The 15,201-nt window shown below is 46.4% G+C and overlaps 1 protein-coding gene across 1 annotated transcript; it reads left to right on the top strand.

The window, feature by feature from the left end:
* The first annotated feature begins 6,924 nt into the window (after positions 1–6,924).
* rbm17 (RNA binding motif protein 17) lies at positions 6,925–14,112 on the top strand. The gene is made up of 13 exons (XM_047015555.1): positions 6,925–7,028; positions 7,408–7,568; positions 7,699–7,815; positions 7,947–8,113; positions 8,334–8,446; positions 8,588–8,638; positions 8,827–8,971; positions 9,200–9,351; positions 9,787–9,843; positions 10,238–10,314; positions 10,402–10,500; positions 11,022–11,094; positions 13,671–14,112. Exons 2-13 carry the CDS (start codon positions 7,449–7,451, stop codon positions 13,772–13,774), a joined length of 1,275 nt encoding a protein of 424 aa, XP_046871511.1. The 5' UTR covers positions 6,925–7,028; positions 7,408–7,448; the 3' UTR covers positions 13,775–14,112.
* Positions 14,113–15,201: the final 1,089 nt, after the last annotated feature.

Genomic DNA, 15,201 nt, shown 5'->3' with positions numbered 1-15,201 from the left:
TACGTGTTTTTCCTCATCTAAGTCTTAGATTTGAGTTCCTTTTCAAAGGGTTTTACATTTGCAATTCCAAACATTTCAGACAGAGACTGTAGATGGCTGTCTGTTGAAGCCTCAACATTACAAATTGTTCTGTGGGAAAAGGCCAGAATCCAGGATGTCAGTTGGGTCGAGTGTGACTGAGGAGGTCAGGTTGTCATGGCTGCTGGTCTGTCTCTACAGGTCGGCCCGGTGACTAACCTTTCCCGCTGTGAGACAGTGCTAATCCAGATGACATTTGACAAGGGAGCCAGAAGGTCTGTGTGTGTGTGTGTGTGTGTGTGTGTGTGTGTGTGTGTGTGTGTGTGTGTGTGTGTGTGTGTGTATGTGTGTGCGTGGGTGTGTGCGTGTGTGTGTGTGCATGCGTGGCATGGAGCAAGAAGGTCACACATACGGAGAGTGTTCTTCCGGAACGTGCCAGTCAGAGTGGAGCGAAGTGATTTGTTGAAAGGGGCTGGAGAAGAACAGGTAAATGTTAGTGATCACACAAAATCTGCCCCGATGATGATGCTCTGGGTCTGTCACAGGGGGGCGTGGCTGCAATGCTCTGACCTTTTGGTGTGAGCACTTCTCTGTGGAAAGATGAACATGTTCACTTTCTCACCTTTCCACTTTTATCCTTTGAATGAAATGTATTTGTGTGTGTGGGTGTGTTTGCATGTGTGTATCTGCATGTGTTTAGTTTGCTACTTTGCCATAGTTATTACTATATTACCATAGTAATAACTGTATATCCGCGTATATAATGTTCCAGATCTCATCACTGAACATGCCCCAGGGGGAAACAAACACACACTCACTCACACACACACACACTCACAGACAGCCTTGTCTGACACTATGTCAGCAGATAAGATGGATGACTGTCTCAGCTTTCTGGGAAAGTTTACCTTAGCCAGAGGGGCCTGTCTCCTTCCAAACACCTCCCACACCATCCATCGGCTCCCTCACTAATGAACTCATAGGGGACAGGCAAACAGCAGGTGCTGCACAAGGGGATGTGAAACTGAGCAGTAATTATACCGATGATCAATGTGTTGATGAATTTTAAAAACACTGTCCTCAGTAATGTGTATGTGTGTGTGTGTATGTGTGTGTATGTGTGTGTGTGTGATGTGTGTGACAAGTGTAGACCAGAGGACTTGAATGTAGAGGCAATTGAACGATAGATTAGTCCGTACCTATTTATTTTCTGAGGAGAAAGAGAGACACTCAAAGAGGAGTGCTGAGGGTAAGAGGCTGAGGGGGGTTTGAGGTGAGGTCCAATCAAGACGAAGAGGAGGCAGAGCGGAGGTGGATGGAGGTACAAGGAGGAGAAGGTGAAGGAGGGATCCGGGTTGAGGAGGAGTAGAGGAGGGATGAGAACAGACTGGGCGTCTGCCAGCAGGCTCCTGTGAGCCACATGCTCCTCTCCCTCGGTGTGCTTTCAACAGTTATCTACTGCTGTTCACCCCGGGACACTGTAAACATGCATTTCATTACACAAGCCATACCCTTCCTGCACAGACGCTGTGAGATCCAGTTCAGAGGAGAAGAGAGCGAAGGAGAGGTGAGGAGAAAAGAGGAAAGGCAAGAGACAGGAGGGTTGTCACTAGGAATGTGAGGTCTCCCCTTCACTTTCTCGTAATCACAACTTTTGACCCAATATCTAAGGGACATCAAGGTTGTTTGAGTGTGTCTCCCCTACAGCTAGCTGTCCTTCAAGAACTATGCCCAAGGTATGCCTGATGCCAAAAGCTCTTGCAGGAAAAGAAAAGAAAGTCCCATGACATGAAAACTTCACTTTAGGAGGTTATTTAACATTATTATGAGTTCCCCTAGCCTGCCTTTGGTCCCCAGTGGCTAGAAATTTTGACAGGTGTAAACCAAGCCCTGGGTATTTTTCTCTGCCTTTGAGAAAATCAAAGCTCAAACGCTCAGTTTTGAAAATCCTCTCCTTGTGACGTCACAAGGAGGAAGGTTACCTCCCCTTTCTCTACTTTGCCCGCGCAGAGAATTTGGCATACCGATGAAAAAATTAGTTAAGACCGTGCTAGCACGACATTGGTTTTTACTACTTACTTTTGCTGTCAGTTTAACGCGTTATTAACGGCGTTAACGCAAACCCAAATTAACGGCGTCAATTTTTTTATCGCGCGATTAACGCTCTTTTTGGCCTAGCAAACTTTGTAGTTTTTTTTCACATGCTGTTGCAACAACTACCGAAGTTAGAAAAACTACAACACCACACCGGATCTAGCTAGACCGGAAACAAAACAACAGGCACGCCACACACTTGTTTGGCTTGCGATCCGGCTAAAGCGTAGTAGCAGAGCCCGTTTAGGATATGAGACATTCTCTGGTAGTAGGTTAACTTTACGTTCTGAGTGGATGGCGAGCGCGAGACGCCGAAATGGATGCCAATAAGATTCTGAATGGAAAGTTTACTTTTAAAAAGTTGCCAAATGGTTCCATTGACAAGACCAAAGTGATCTGTGTGTTTTGTCGTTGTAAAATGAGCTATCATTGCAGCACGTCCAGTCTGAAATACCACTTGATGGCCAAGCACACAGATGATGCAAATTCTCCGCCCCCTCGTCAAAGCCAGGCGATTGCAATGTTGTTTTCAATAACAAAAAATATTTGCACGAAGCAATCCGAACCACTTTTCCATGTTGATAAGAGCATTAAAATTTGAAAAAAGAATGGGACAAAAAGAAATCAAGGGACATTTAGAATAGATAGAAATAGAAATGTGCGATTAATTGTGATTAATCGCGAGTTAACTATGACATTAATGCGATTAATCGCGATTAAATATTTTAATCGTTTGACAGCGCTAGTTTTTACACGAGACTTCATGGCTTGCAAACGACCGAAGCATGGCAGTTAGCCCCGCCTCTTTCTTCATCATATCATGTAAAGCTACAGACACCGAAACAGCTCGTTCTGAGGAAAGCTCATTGTGGGACTGCTCGTAGTGGCTGTAATTCTGCACAGGTCTGAATTTCGGGAAATAGATTTCAGATACAGTATTAGGGGACAACTAAGGCCTATATAAAAGCATCAAAAAACAGCATGTCATGGGATCTTTAATGATACCAACCCATCAATTTGGATCCACCGTAGAGAACACCCCTCTAACAAAGAACCAGAGAGGTCCAGCAATGAATTTAGACCTACACATACAGAAATACAGAGATGACCAGCAATTATCAAAGCCCAATCCATACACATGAAGTAATGCCCAGTAATTATATCAGCCCTTCAAACGCAGAGAGCTCCAGTGATTATACCAGGTCTTCTAGTCTAAATGCTAACTGTTCATTAGTAATAGCATCCTGTCATATACACTGTACAGGAGAGATGAATGTAGGCGTCTCCTTGACAACAAGATGAGAAAATCACAGTAATTAATGGAACAGCACAGGAAAATACTGCCTTTGTCAAAACAACTATTTTAGGAGTGCTCCTGGCTCCATTTTTTGTTCCTTCTCTCTCTCCCTCTTATTCTTTATCTCTCTCTCTCTCATCCCAGCTACAGTAGACATGAAGACCTCTATGACATATCTTACGTATGTTTTTTCTTTAATTCTAAAAACTTGATTACTTTTCAACACCTTGAAAGAAGTCTTCCAGCATCGTGGTCAGGTGTGTCGTCGAGGGGATGCAAACACATGCAGAGTATACCTACTTCTGGACTGGGATCTGCACACACAGAATATTTGATCTTGTTCAATTCTAGACAACCTTTAAAACTAGGACTCACCGAGAAGACCACAACACCATCTGCAGACATATATGGGGGCAAGCATATGTAGATTTACTTACATTTCATTACGAGGTTCAGATCTGACTTCCATATTAGAACTGTCACTGCTGGTTAACCTCAAAACCTCTACCTCCTAGTCCTTGTTGCCCTGGATACAGTGTTACGGGGTGTGTGGCTGATAGAAGGGAGAGAAAAAACAGAAGAACTACCTATGTTTTACACTGTGTGTGTGTTTGTGTGTGTGTGTGTGTGTTTTTGTGTGTTTGTATCATAACCCACAGCCACAATCCGATCACCACACATGCACCTTAGGGACGAATACATGAATGGATAATGACACACTTTCATTACTGAAAATACACACACACATACACACATCCACACGATGAGTTTACAGAGTAATGAAACTAAATAATAATTAAAAATAAAAATCTCATTATGCTCTGCGGCACCTGAACCAGCGATCTGTCTTATTAATTGATAGTCTCTCCACCGTAAAGTGTGTTTGGCTTGATCTCCGAGGGGATCTTGCTCATAATGAGCCTCACATTGCATTGTTGATTACAAATCAAGGTCACACACACATAAACACACATATATACATTAATTGACGATAAACACACACCAGCCTTGGTTATTCAAATGTAATCACAGTCCATTGAAATCATAATGAATGTTACGGTTTGAATGTAGATAAACTTCAAGAAAGCCCTTCCAATAGACTGAGCAAACAAGGACGCTATTTCAAAACAGAATACAATAGAACAGAATAGAACTTCCAAAATAAGTGGTTCAGCTCAGGCTCAGCTCCAGAACGAATCAGATGAGCGGACAGCATTAGGTTTCCACAAGGGGGTTTTTTGTATATAATTCTCTTAGTTAAAATAATGGGGGGGGGACACCATTTCCTTTAGGGGGGCATTGCTCATCTTTGGCCCCTTGGAGCCAACCTTGGTGCGGCTTGTTCTTCCCTTCATCAATCTGATTCAGATGAGTCAGCACAGTTTACGCAGCAGTTGGGAGTCATATCCACTCCCCACAGAGGCTGAGTTCATTGAAACACACACACACACTCAGGTAGACTGTTGGACATTAAACTTGAATAGGGTCTGATGTCCATCTGAAATGAGATAGCAACACTCACTCTGCTCAGTGTAAACCTGACGATGCTTGTCTTTCTCTGCACTGGCAACATGTGGAGAATACCTATTCACTTCAAATCAGCAAAATACCTGCGAAATTACATCCCCATAAAGCTTGCTGGCATTCGTCCAAGTCTATTTTCTGTAAATGCCAACCAAGCGTGACATTTCCTTGTTTCCTCTCCATCAGTTTATCCAGATTGTGCCGACGCAACGTGTGGTGAGATAAAGAGATTCTGGCCCCCACACCCCCTTCCCCCTCCTCTCCGCCCCCCCACCCCCACCCCTCCGACCCCCACCTGTACTCTTCATCGTTGGCCAGTCTCAGCACTTTGTCACAATGCTTACACAGACACAAAACATCCCTGGCCCAATCCCCTCAACCTGCCTATATTAGTCTGAGACGCTGACAAGCTCTCTTTCTCTCTTTTTCAATCCTGATCTCTCGCTTCTACTCTCTCTCCTCTTCCTCCCCTCATCCCCTATTTCTTTCCGGGGCCAGGTTGTATCTGATAAACTGCCAAACAATCCCAGCGATTCCACCGAGTCCTTTAAGCGGCTTGTTTGATAAGACCTGTGGATCAATAGGCAGGTGGAAGAGAGGAGAGAGAAATGGAGAGATAGAGACCAGGGAGGTGGAGACGAAGAGGGAGAGAAAATAAACAGTTGAGCTGAAACTCCTGCTCTGTGCACTCAGGAATGCCTCTTCTATCTCTTTCTCTGTCTCCATTCCTCCTTTCTCTCTTTAGTCTATTTCCCTCTCGTCTCTCTCCATCCCTATCCTCTCTCCATCGCTCTCCCTCCATTTCTCGGAGGTAAAGGCTAGACTGGTCCAGTCTCTCCTAGAGGGCACGCACACACCACTAACATTCATGGTCCTCCGATATTTGGTTTAAAAGCCATGCTTGTGAGAACATAAAGGTCAGACCATGTTCCTGAGAACTCCTCTCCTCCTTCTCTTTTCCATTTTGTCCTCCTTCCTCCACACACTAACACCAAGCACACACTCCATAAAACAGTCATTTGTGACCCCCCCATCCCCTGTCAGAGACCTGCATATATATCACCAGGCTGTATACACTGGCTTTACAGGGACCAGGAGAGAGGAGGTGTTGGGTATGAAGGTTATTGTTTTTTGTTGTAGATTTGTTCCTGTTAGTATCAGGGTACAGGCAGTATACACACACACACACACACCAACATACAACACACACAACCATACACACACTCCCCCCTCCAGACCTCCATCCCACCAGACAAACCTTAAACCTCTATCATAGCCTTTTATTGTTACACACACAAACACACACACATGCACACACAGACACACACATGCACTCAACCACACACCTCCATCTGTGTGGATCCAATCTTATGACGTTCCTCTCCAGTGTGTCTGACTTGGCCTTCTCGGCACGCAGAGATCTGCCTAACCAGCCGCGCTGCTGCCTGCAAATCGACTGCATTATGAGCCTCTGTGAGGCGTCACTAGACAGAGCCCTGGCTGTTTACCCCAACACGCCTGGCAAACCACCACTGGCGCCCGGGGAAGGACGGGTAGGAGAGGGAGTATGGAGAAAGAATGGGTTGGTGCAGGAAATTGAATTCAGTTTCGTATTTGGATTCAGAATGTGATGTGTTGTTGTGATGTTCGAACACAGAATATAACTATGAAACCTAGAGCTACATAATTAAATGTACCGTTTTTTATTTATTTAAAAGTTACCTTTGTTGGATGCATTCACTTTCATTGTGTATGGTCAAGGTCGCCATCTAGAGATCGAAAGGGAAACTACACCAAACTGTTGTACTATTACAGTATATAATTTAAATGTGTCCCAATAAAATACAGCTGGCGACATATATTTTTATTTAGGTTTTGAAAATTCAGTTTTAATTCGTTACAGCAGTTTTTACAGTTGTTACTTGCTTGCCATGACAATCATCCCCACCGCTAGGTGGAATCTATCAAGGGGGCGTAGTTTTAATGCCCTTCTTTACGTTGTTTTGTCTATAAGCGTGTGCATCAGCTAAACACATACATTCATCTAGCATAGCTTTTTCAAAGTCTCCACTACTTGTTATACTTGTAGTTTCAGGTATGTAGCTATATAGTTATAACGACAATATAGATATAAAAAACAATATACATATTTGTATCGGTGAATGCACCATACTTGTGTGACGGCTCTTTTCGGATAAAATCCGAGCGCTGTGGTAGCTAGCAAATGCTAGATAGCTAGCTAACGTTAGCTGGTTGGTACAGTATTCTTCTTCTTTCTGTTATGTATGTCCCACAAACTGTGTGATGCTACGGGTGCGCTAGGCAGCTAAATGTTAATTTATCTAGCCTTTAATAATAAAGGATTAGCCTATAACAGGAAATGTGATCAAAAGTGTGTCAGCTAGACAGCGTGCTTGTTTTTTTTTACTTACACAGTGTAAGTACATCAATCTGTTCTATTTGTTGTCTGCCAGGAAAATACATTTAAAATCGAAAACTTGATACCCGCACAACCATGTCACTCTACGACGACTTGGGCGTCGCGAGTGACGCCAAGACCGAGGGCTGGTCTAAGAACTTCAAACTGCTCCAGTCGCAGCTGAAGGTGAAGAAGGCTGCTCTGACTCAGGCGAAGGTAAAGACACCTGCAACACCAGTGATTGTGACTTGTTCTCTGAACGAACGAAATGCCCTCAATAGGTTAACAAAGTTGCAGGTGGAACAACGATGACGGCTGTGTTTGGTGTATATGTGTGTCTCATCAGACCCAGCGGATGAAGCAGACTACAGTCCTTGCTCCCGTCATCGACCTGAAGAGGGGCGGATCTAGTGAAGACAGACAGATCCTAGACACATCCCCACACATTGCTGCAGGGCTTAAGGTAAAACGTTGTTTCTTGCATAATTGTGTATAACTTGAGAGAGAGAGTGGTGTAAGGGAGCCTGTGTCACACCTGGTTTCTCTAGTTGTAAGTGTACTCTCTGTCTTTGTGTGTGTGTGTGTGTGTGTCAGGAAGCGGTGCCTTCAGGCTTCTCCTCAGGGGACGTCCTGATCCCTCTGGCTGATGAGTACGACCCCATGTTCCCCAACGACTACGAGAAGGTGGTGAAGAGACACCGCGAGGAACGGCAGAAGCAGAGGGAGCACGAGCGGCTGAAGGAGATCGAGGAGAGGGAAAAGTACGGGCCTGGATTCTTGACACACTCATCTCCCGTCAACAAGCCGATACCCACTCAGTCTGACTAGATCCCACATTGAAATCAACCAATGTCAATTTGCATGTCAGCCAGCCCATGTCTGGTCTGGTATATAGTGACGGATGGTCTCGTGTCTGCTGTGTTTTGCCTATGTTTTGCCTATGTTTTGCCTATGTTTTACCTGTGGTGTGTCCCTCTCCAGGAAGAGGAAGGACCGTCACGAGGGCAGCGTCCCCAGCGGGTTCTCCCGCTTCCCCGCGGCGGAGGGAGAATCGGACGAAGAGGAGGACTACGAGAAGGAGAGGAGGAAAAGAGGTGAGGGCAGAGGGTTTACCCAGCCGTACCCTTTAACTCAGGCATGCACACCCTCACTTTACATGCTAGTATGGAGATTAAGCAATGTTGTGAGTTATAAGACTGTGTACTATCATCCACTCTCTACTCCTCCTCCATCAGCTCTGGGTGGAGCTGCCATCGCCCCGCCCTCCTCCCTTGTGGACAGAGACGGTGAGTGTGGGCCTGATGTCTGTCTATTCTGGGAGTTTTGTGTCAGGGGGGCCGAGAGAACAGTTAGTGTGTACTGTGTATAATGTGAGTATGAGGGACAGCGTGTAGTGAGTATCATCATCCACTAGGTATCAGTGTATTACAACAACTTCCTAACAGAACCCCCCCCCCCCTCTCTGTTTTCTCAGTCGCTTTCTCTTCGTCATTCCCCTATGAAGAGGAGGGGCGACCCCCCCGGGGTTCCAAGGCAGCCATCCCACCCCCCATGTACGAAGACTCAGAGCGGCCCCGCTCCCCTCCCGGCCCTACCAACACATTCCTGGCCAACATGGGGTGAGTATCACAAAACGTCCATTTAGACTTACCATTCTACCAATGCTACATTCAGACCTACCATTATCCCGATGCTACACTGCACCACAAGGTGTTCATGGTCACGCTAATACACAGCTGTGAGACACTGAGCCTTGATGTAGAGTGATAACTGGTGTGCATTATGACTGCAAGGCACATGCTGACTCGGTACAGGGAGATCATGTAATGCTCGTGTGTGTCCACCAGAGGGACGGTGGCCCATAAGATCATGCAGAAGTATGGCTTCAGAGAGGGCCAGGGCCTGGGCAAGCATGAGCAGGGCCTGAGCACGGCCCTGTCAGTGGAGAAGACCAGCAAGAGGGGCGGCAAGATCATCATAGGAGACGCTGCAGAGAAACGTACCTCTCTCCCTCCTTCCATCGCTTCCTTTTACTCTCCTCCTGTGTCTCAGTCCTTCCATCTCTCTGTTTCCTCCTCTCTCTCTCTCTTCTCACTCAACCATCTCCCTTCTCACTCTCCATCTCCTTTTTCAGTCTTGGCAGGGTTCTGTTTACTGGCTTTTATCTGTTTCCTGTCATATTCTGTCACTATGACACTGTCCTAACCGGGTCCCCTGGGGCTTCCTGTGAGCAGCTCTCGCTGATGTGTTTGTGATGGCCGTGGAGACCAGGCCGTCAGTACACAGCCTCGGTTTCTAGTTCCACAGTTTGTCTTTGTCGGCCTCACTGAAGGTTCTGTTTTGATTTGCACTTCTCATCCATGCGTGATTCTATTGATTTCAACATCTGTGTGTTGTTTTGTGTTGTCTTGCGTGTGTGTCTGTGTCCAAGCAGCAGGATCCAGTCAGCCTGCAGCAGCTGAGCCTTCAGCCCAGGGCTCGGGGCCTCCAGGTTGGGCTCCACGCATCACATCCTGTTTCCCACACGCATCATATCCTGCCATTCTCTGTCCAGTCTCTTGTGTGTGTTCTGTATGTCTGCCATGCAGAGTGGCCACTAGCCAGTAATGCTCATCTAGGCTAGCACTAAATGGCACATCCTGTTCATCTCAATTGGGGTCAAGTCATATGGAACTAGAAACCAAATTGATTAAGGGCCTTATGGTTCATAGTGTAGCTTTCCTATGTTTCTACCTCAAGTTACAACTGTCAACCCGTGAACATTTTACACAGGCTTTTAAGAACACAACCTTCTCAGTAAAGTTCTACTCATGTTCTACTTGCTGGACAGGAACAATGCCCTTCCGCAGGCGTAATCCATCTTGTCTTCTTTTTCCCCCAATCAGCTGACTCCTCCAAGAAGTCAGATGCCAACCCCCTCACTGAGATCCTCAAGTGTCCCACCAAAGTCGTGCTGCTGCGGGTTGGTTTGCCAGCATGAGAGAGTGCTGGATCTGAATGAGTGTGTGTGAGCGTGTCACATGTAGTCTAAGCAGAGTGTGTGTTTCAGAACATGGTGGGCAGAGGCGAGGTGGATGAGGACCTGGAAGGCGAGACCAAAGAGGAGTGTGAGAAATACGGCAAAGTCACCAAGTGTGTCATATTTGAGGTGAGGGGAGCTCCTCTGCTGAGCCCACACACACGCCGTAGCTGTTAGCTGGGATCACGGCTCTCCACGACACGTACGCTGTGTCTGCTGGTTTTGGCAGGCCTCCAGAGTTTGTTGCCAAGGTTGCAGCCAGACTGGAAAATCCCCCCCCCGGTGGCACTGCCTCCACATGCTAATGCCCCATCATTAGACTGCTATGGAAACGTGGGAGAAAGAAAAACATTCTCCTAGTTAATCCGTTTAACGCAGGATGTTAAGTCTCTGAATAATTTGTTTTACTGCCCACTTGGACAAAAATAAGTATTAGTTTGCCATGTTCTTTCCTCAAATAACACGGTGGCATTTAATTCACATGCAGGGTTACAGTGGACTGGTGTTCTCCACAAGTTTAGATGACTGACTGTGATCCTTAGTCAAAGCCTGCTGCTATTGCATAATGACTTCCAGATATATTATTGGTGTTGTATGTTGCTTGTTCAGTGTTCACGCTTGTTTTAATTCAACCGTATTGTTGCTTCCAGATTGCACTTGTGACCGACGACGAAGCGGTGAGGATATTCCTGGAGTTTGAGAGGGTGGAGTCAGCCATCAAAGGTTAGCAGCTGCCCTGTTGTCTGGGCCTGTCCGTCTGTGTGTGCGTGTGCAAGCACTATCATCAGAATCAGAAGGGATTTTATTCGCCATGAATGTTTGCACAGACAAGGAATTTACTTTGGCTGGAAGGTGCATACATGAAACATATAGGAATCTTGAAACTTTAATATATGATCTAACTATACAAAAGGAGCAAAGTCTAGCTAATACTAAGGGGATTTAAAATAAAAAAAATAAAATATAAGTAGCCATAATTTACAATCTAACCTAAAAATACAGATAGTGCAAAGAGAAGGATACTATAGTGCAAATTGCAATGTGCAGGGTGTCATTGTGCAGATTGTGATTTAAAAGTCAGTGAGAGTCCTTGGCCTTGTTAAAGTGGCCAACAGCGGATGGGAAGAAACTGTTCTTGTGGCGTGAGGTTTTGGTCTTGATGGACCGCAGCCTTCTGCCGGAGGGGAGTAGCTGGAACAGGGAGTGTCCAGGGTGGGAGGGGTCGGCCACAATCTTCCTCGCTCGCCCCAGGGACCTCGAGGTGTGCAGATCCTCGAGGGAAGGCAGATTGCAGCCGATCACCTTCTCAGCAGTGCGGATGATACGCTGCAGTCTGCTCTTCTTCTTGGCAGTGGCAGCAGCGTACCAGACGGTGATAGAATAAGTGAGGATGGACTCCATGATGGCTGTGTAGAAGTGCACCATCATTGTCTTTGGCAGGTTGAATTTCTTCAGCTGCCGTAGGAAGTACATCCTCTGTTGTGCTTTCTTGGTGAGGGAGCTGATGTTCAGTTCCCACTTGAGGTCCTGGGAGAGGATGGTGCCCAGGAAGCGGAAGGACTTCACAGTGTTGACTGGGGAGTCACTCAGGATGATGGGGGTGAGTGGGGCTGTGTTCTTCCTGAAGTTCACAACCATCTCCACGGTCTTAAGAGCATTGAGCTCTAAGTTGTTCTGGCTACACCAGGTCACCAGGTTGTCAGCTTCCCACCTGTAGTCAGACTCGTCCCCGTCAGAGATGAGCCCAATGAGGGTGGTGGTGTAAAAATTCAAGGCTGGCTCGAGGTGCAGCTGTTGGTGTACAGGGAGAAGAGCGGAGGAGAAAGGACGCAGCCCTGAGGAGATCCGGTGCTGATGGACCGGGAGTCAGACTTGTGTTCCCAGCTTAACACACTGCTTCCTGTCAGACAGGAAGTCTGTGATCCACCTGCAGGTGGAATCAGGCACGTTCAGCTGGGAGAGCTTGTCCTGGAGCAGGGTGGGGATGATGTTATTAAAGGCAGAGCTGAAGTCCACAAACAGGATCCTGGCATAGGATGTTGGGGAGTCCAGGTGCTGTAGAGTGAAGTGGAGGGCCATGTTAACGGCATCATCTACATTGGCTCTGTAGGCAAACTGCAGTGGGTCCAGGAAGGGGTCTGTGATGGATTTGAGGTGTGCCAGCACAAGGTGCTCAAAAGACTTCATTACCACAGAGGTCAGGATGGATGGGAAGGGGTAGTTCAGGACTGTCCAATTGTCTTTCAAATCTGCAGTAGAACTTGTTCAGGCCGTTGGCCAGGCGGGAGTCGTTGGTGGAGTGGGGGGGCTCTGGGCTTGTAGTTGGTGATCTGCCTGAGCCCTCTCTAGACAAAGCAGAGTCGTTAGCAGAGAACTGACGCTGTCATTTAGCCTCTCTCACCGCCTTGCTAACCTGTTCTTCTAACTCCTTGAATCTGTCTCTATCCCCACTCCTAAAAGCTTCCTACTTCTCTGACCTCAACCTTCTGAGCTCTGCTGAGAACCAGGGCTTGTCGTTGTTGAAGCTCACCCTGGTGCGTGTTGGTATACAGCAGTCCTCACAGAAGCTGATGCATGATGTCACAGCCTCAGTGAGTTCATCCAGACTATTGGTAGCAGTCGTGAACATATCCCATCATTGTATAACTGGAGCTGTGTGTGTGTGTGCTTTATGTGGGTCTCAGACTAAATGGGTTGTCCCAGATCAAGATTCAGGTGAGACTGGTCTCCCCTTGGTGTTGCGTCACCTGTTCCACCAGTCCCCTCCCCTACGCACTTTCATCACATCCTCTAAGGGGGACAGGGAGTGGGACAGCAGACCACACACGCACACACACACTCCCTCACACACACACACTGCTGGGGAGGATGACAAAATACTTGACACAAACACACAGAGAAAGACTGACAGGAAAACAGAACCACACAATCACATATGTATTCTGGAAGATATAATTCAGGTAATCCTGTTATTTTATTTCACAAGTCATCACCTTGAGTTTGAGAACACTGTAACTCACGTCACAGCTTTTGTTCTTATAGTCAAGTGATTATTTAACTACCAGAGCCTTCTAAATCTTATGACCATTTGGACTTTCAACACAGAACTGTGCACTTGTTTACTGTCTCAACAAACGACACCAAACTTCTTCGACTCCTGGTTCAGTGACATTGGAATGGAGATGCTTGTGTTGATTCTTTGTCTAAGGATCACCATACACTCCATGTCTCTTCCCAGCGGCTGCAGCACAACCTGTACCAGGAGTAATCATTGATAACTTGTTTTCTTCTGTCTCTAGCCGTGGTGGATCTTAACGGCCGGTACTTTGGAGGGCGCGTGGTGAAGGCCTGCTTCTACAACCTGGATAAGTTCAGGGTTCTAGACCTGGGGGAGCAGGTGTGAGCCAGACTCAACAGAACCGGCCCCACCTCAATCAGCACCCACTTCTCACCAGCAGGAACCGGCTGTCGGATTCATGGACACATGCACACATCCTCATCAGACCTCTGTATATAGGCCAAACTCTATTCTCCGAACTTACAGTGTCTAAGTATAGCGAGTAGTCCTACAAGTAGGTTGTTTTGTTTTGCGTGAAGAGGAAATCACTGTGGCTGAACAGAAACGACGACCTGGAAATGAATGAATTCCACTCACCATGAGGCCCTTGATATCTGTGTCTTAATACATTTTCATCTTGTAAAAATGAAACCTGAAAATTAAATGTCTCGTTTTAAATGAAAGTTGTTTTGAGCTTGTCTTCCTCTTGTCATGTTCTCATCACCAGTTCTTGTTCTGGGGCAGAACATAGTCTTGGACGCCTAGTTTCTCCCTGTCTGACATAACTGAGGGATCCCACAAGACCTGCTCCACCAGGGGCTCTTTCTAAACTTAGCCCAGAACGGTGAGGGGGTACTGGGGCAGTGACGCAGGAAACCTGGCCCACACCCATTCAGCTCCTATGCATAATGACTTGAGACCCTGGGGAGTTGAACTAGAGAGGATCCAATTACTAATTTCTATGAACATGTAATTCCTATGAAGATAATGTTCTGAAAACAAGAGGACACAGCTCCTTCATTGAGGTGCTGTTTGGGCAGGTCAGAGTGAGGGAGTTATGATGGGAGAAATGGAACGAGAAGGGTGTAAGCAGGTGTGTGTGTGACATGAAGGAAGCCATGGAGCCCTGCATGCTTGGCTCATGCAGAGGCAGTGGAAGGGGGTGTGTGTGTGGGGGGGGGGGGGGCAAAGGTCACTCTGACTATAACCTGAATAACACCTGTCTAAGCAGTGCTATGAAGCCACACTGTAAGCAGCAGATTGAAGTTCATCTGTACTGGTCGATGTTGGGTCAGCTGCCATAGGTCATGGTTGTGCAGTTCAGCACTGCAGTGTAGATGGGTAAAGGGTTTGCTAATACAAGAAATTAACACTAACTTTGAAGAGAAAATGACTTAATACAAGTGAAATTATCTTGCTGTATGGACAGATAATTTTACTCGACAACATATCTTAAAATAAGTTGGTTCCAGTCTAGAAATAGGTAGGCTCAAAAATATACCACAAATTAAAAGATAGAAACCAGTAAATCATTTTTGATTAATTAATAAATATTATATTTCCACAACTAAGATTTTAAATCTTGGCAAGCAGAACACTTTGCAGTGTTGTGAAGGGAATGTATGGTCCAGAGAGCTAGTAAGCTTAGTGCAAAGATCTGGGCTTGGGTGGGGAGCACTAAACTGAGGGTACGCGTGCGTGGCTCATGGATGGTGTGTGGATGGGAAGTCCTCGAGAGGCACCTCTACTTCAGTTCAGAACAGGATATAAAA

Source organism: Hypomesus transpacificus, unplaced genomic scaffold (assembly GCF_021917145.1).
Source record: "Hypomesus transpacificus isolate Combined female unplaced genomic scaffold, fHypTra1 scaffold_304, whole genome shotgun sequence".
Taxonomy (NCBI): domain Eukaryota; kingdom Metazoa; phylum Chordata; class Actinopteri; order Osmeriformes; family Osmeridae; genus Hypomesus; species Hypomesus transpacificus.
The sequence above is the reverse complement of the archived record's forward strand: the minus strand, read 5'-3'. Positions and strand labels throughout refer to the sequence as shown.

Excerpts from the sequence above, each read along its gene's own strand:
- rbm17 (XM_047015555.1), top strand. The coding sequence starts at position 7,449 with ATGTCACTCTACGACGACTTGGGCGTCGCGAGTGACGCCAAGACCGAG. Across the intron at positions 7,816-7,946 it reads ACATTGCTGCAGGGCTTAAG|GAAGCGGTGCCTTCAGGCTT; the intron begins GTAAAACGTTGT and ends TGTGTGTGTCAG. Across the intron at positions 11,095-13,670 it reads GGTGGAGTCAGCCATCAAAG|CCGTGGTGGATCTTAACGGC; the intron begins GTTAGCAGCTGC and ends TTCTGTCTCTAG.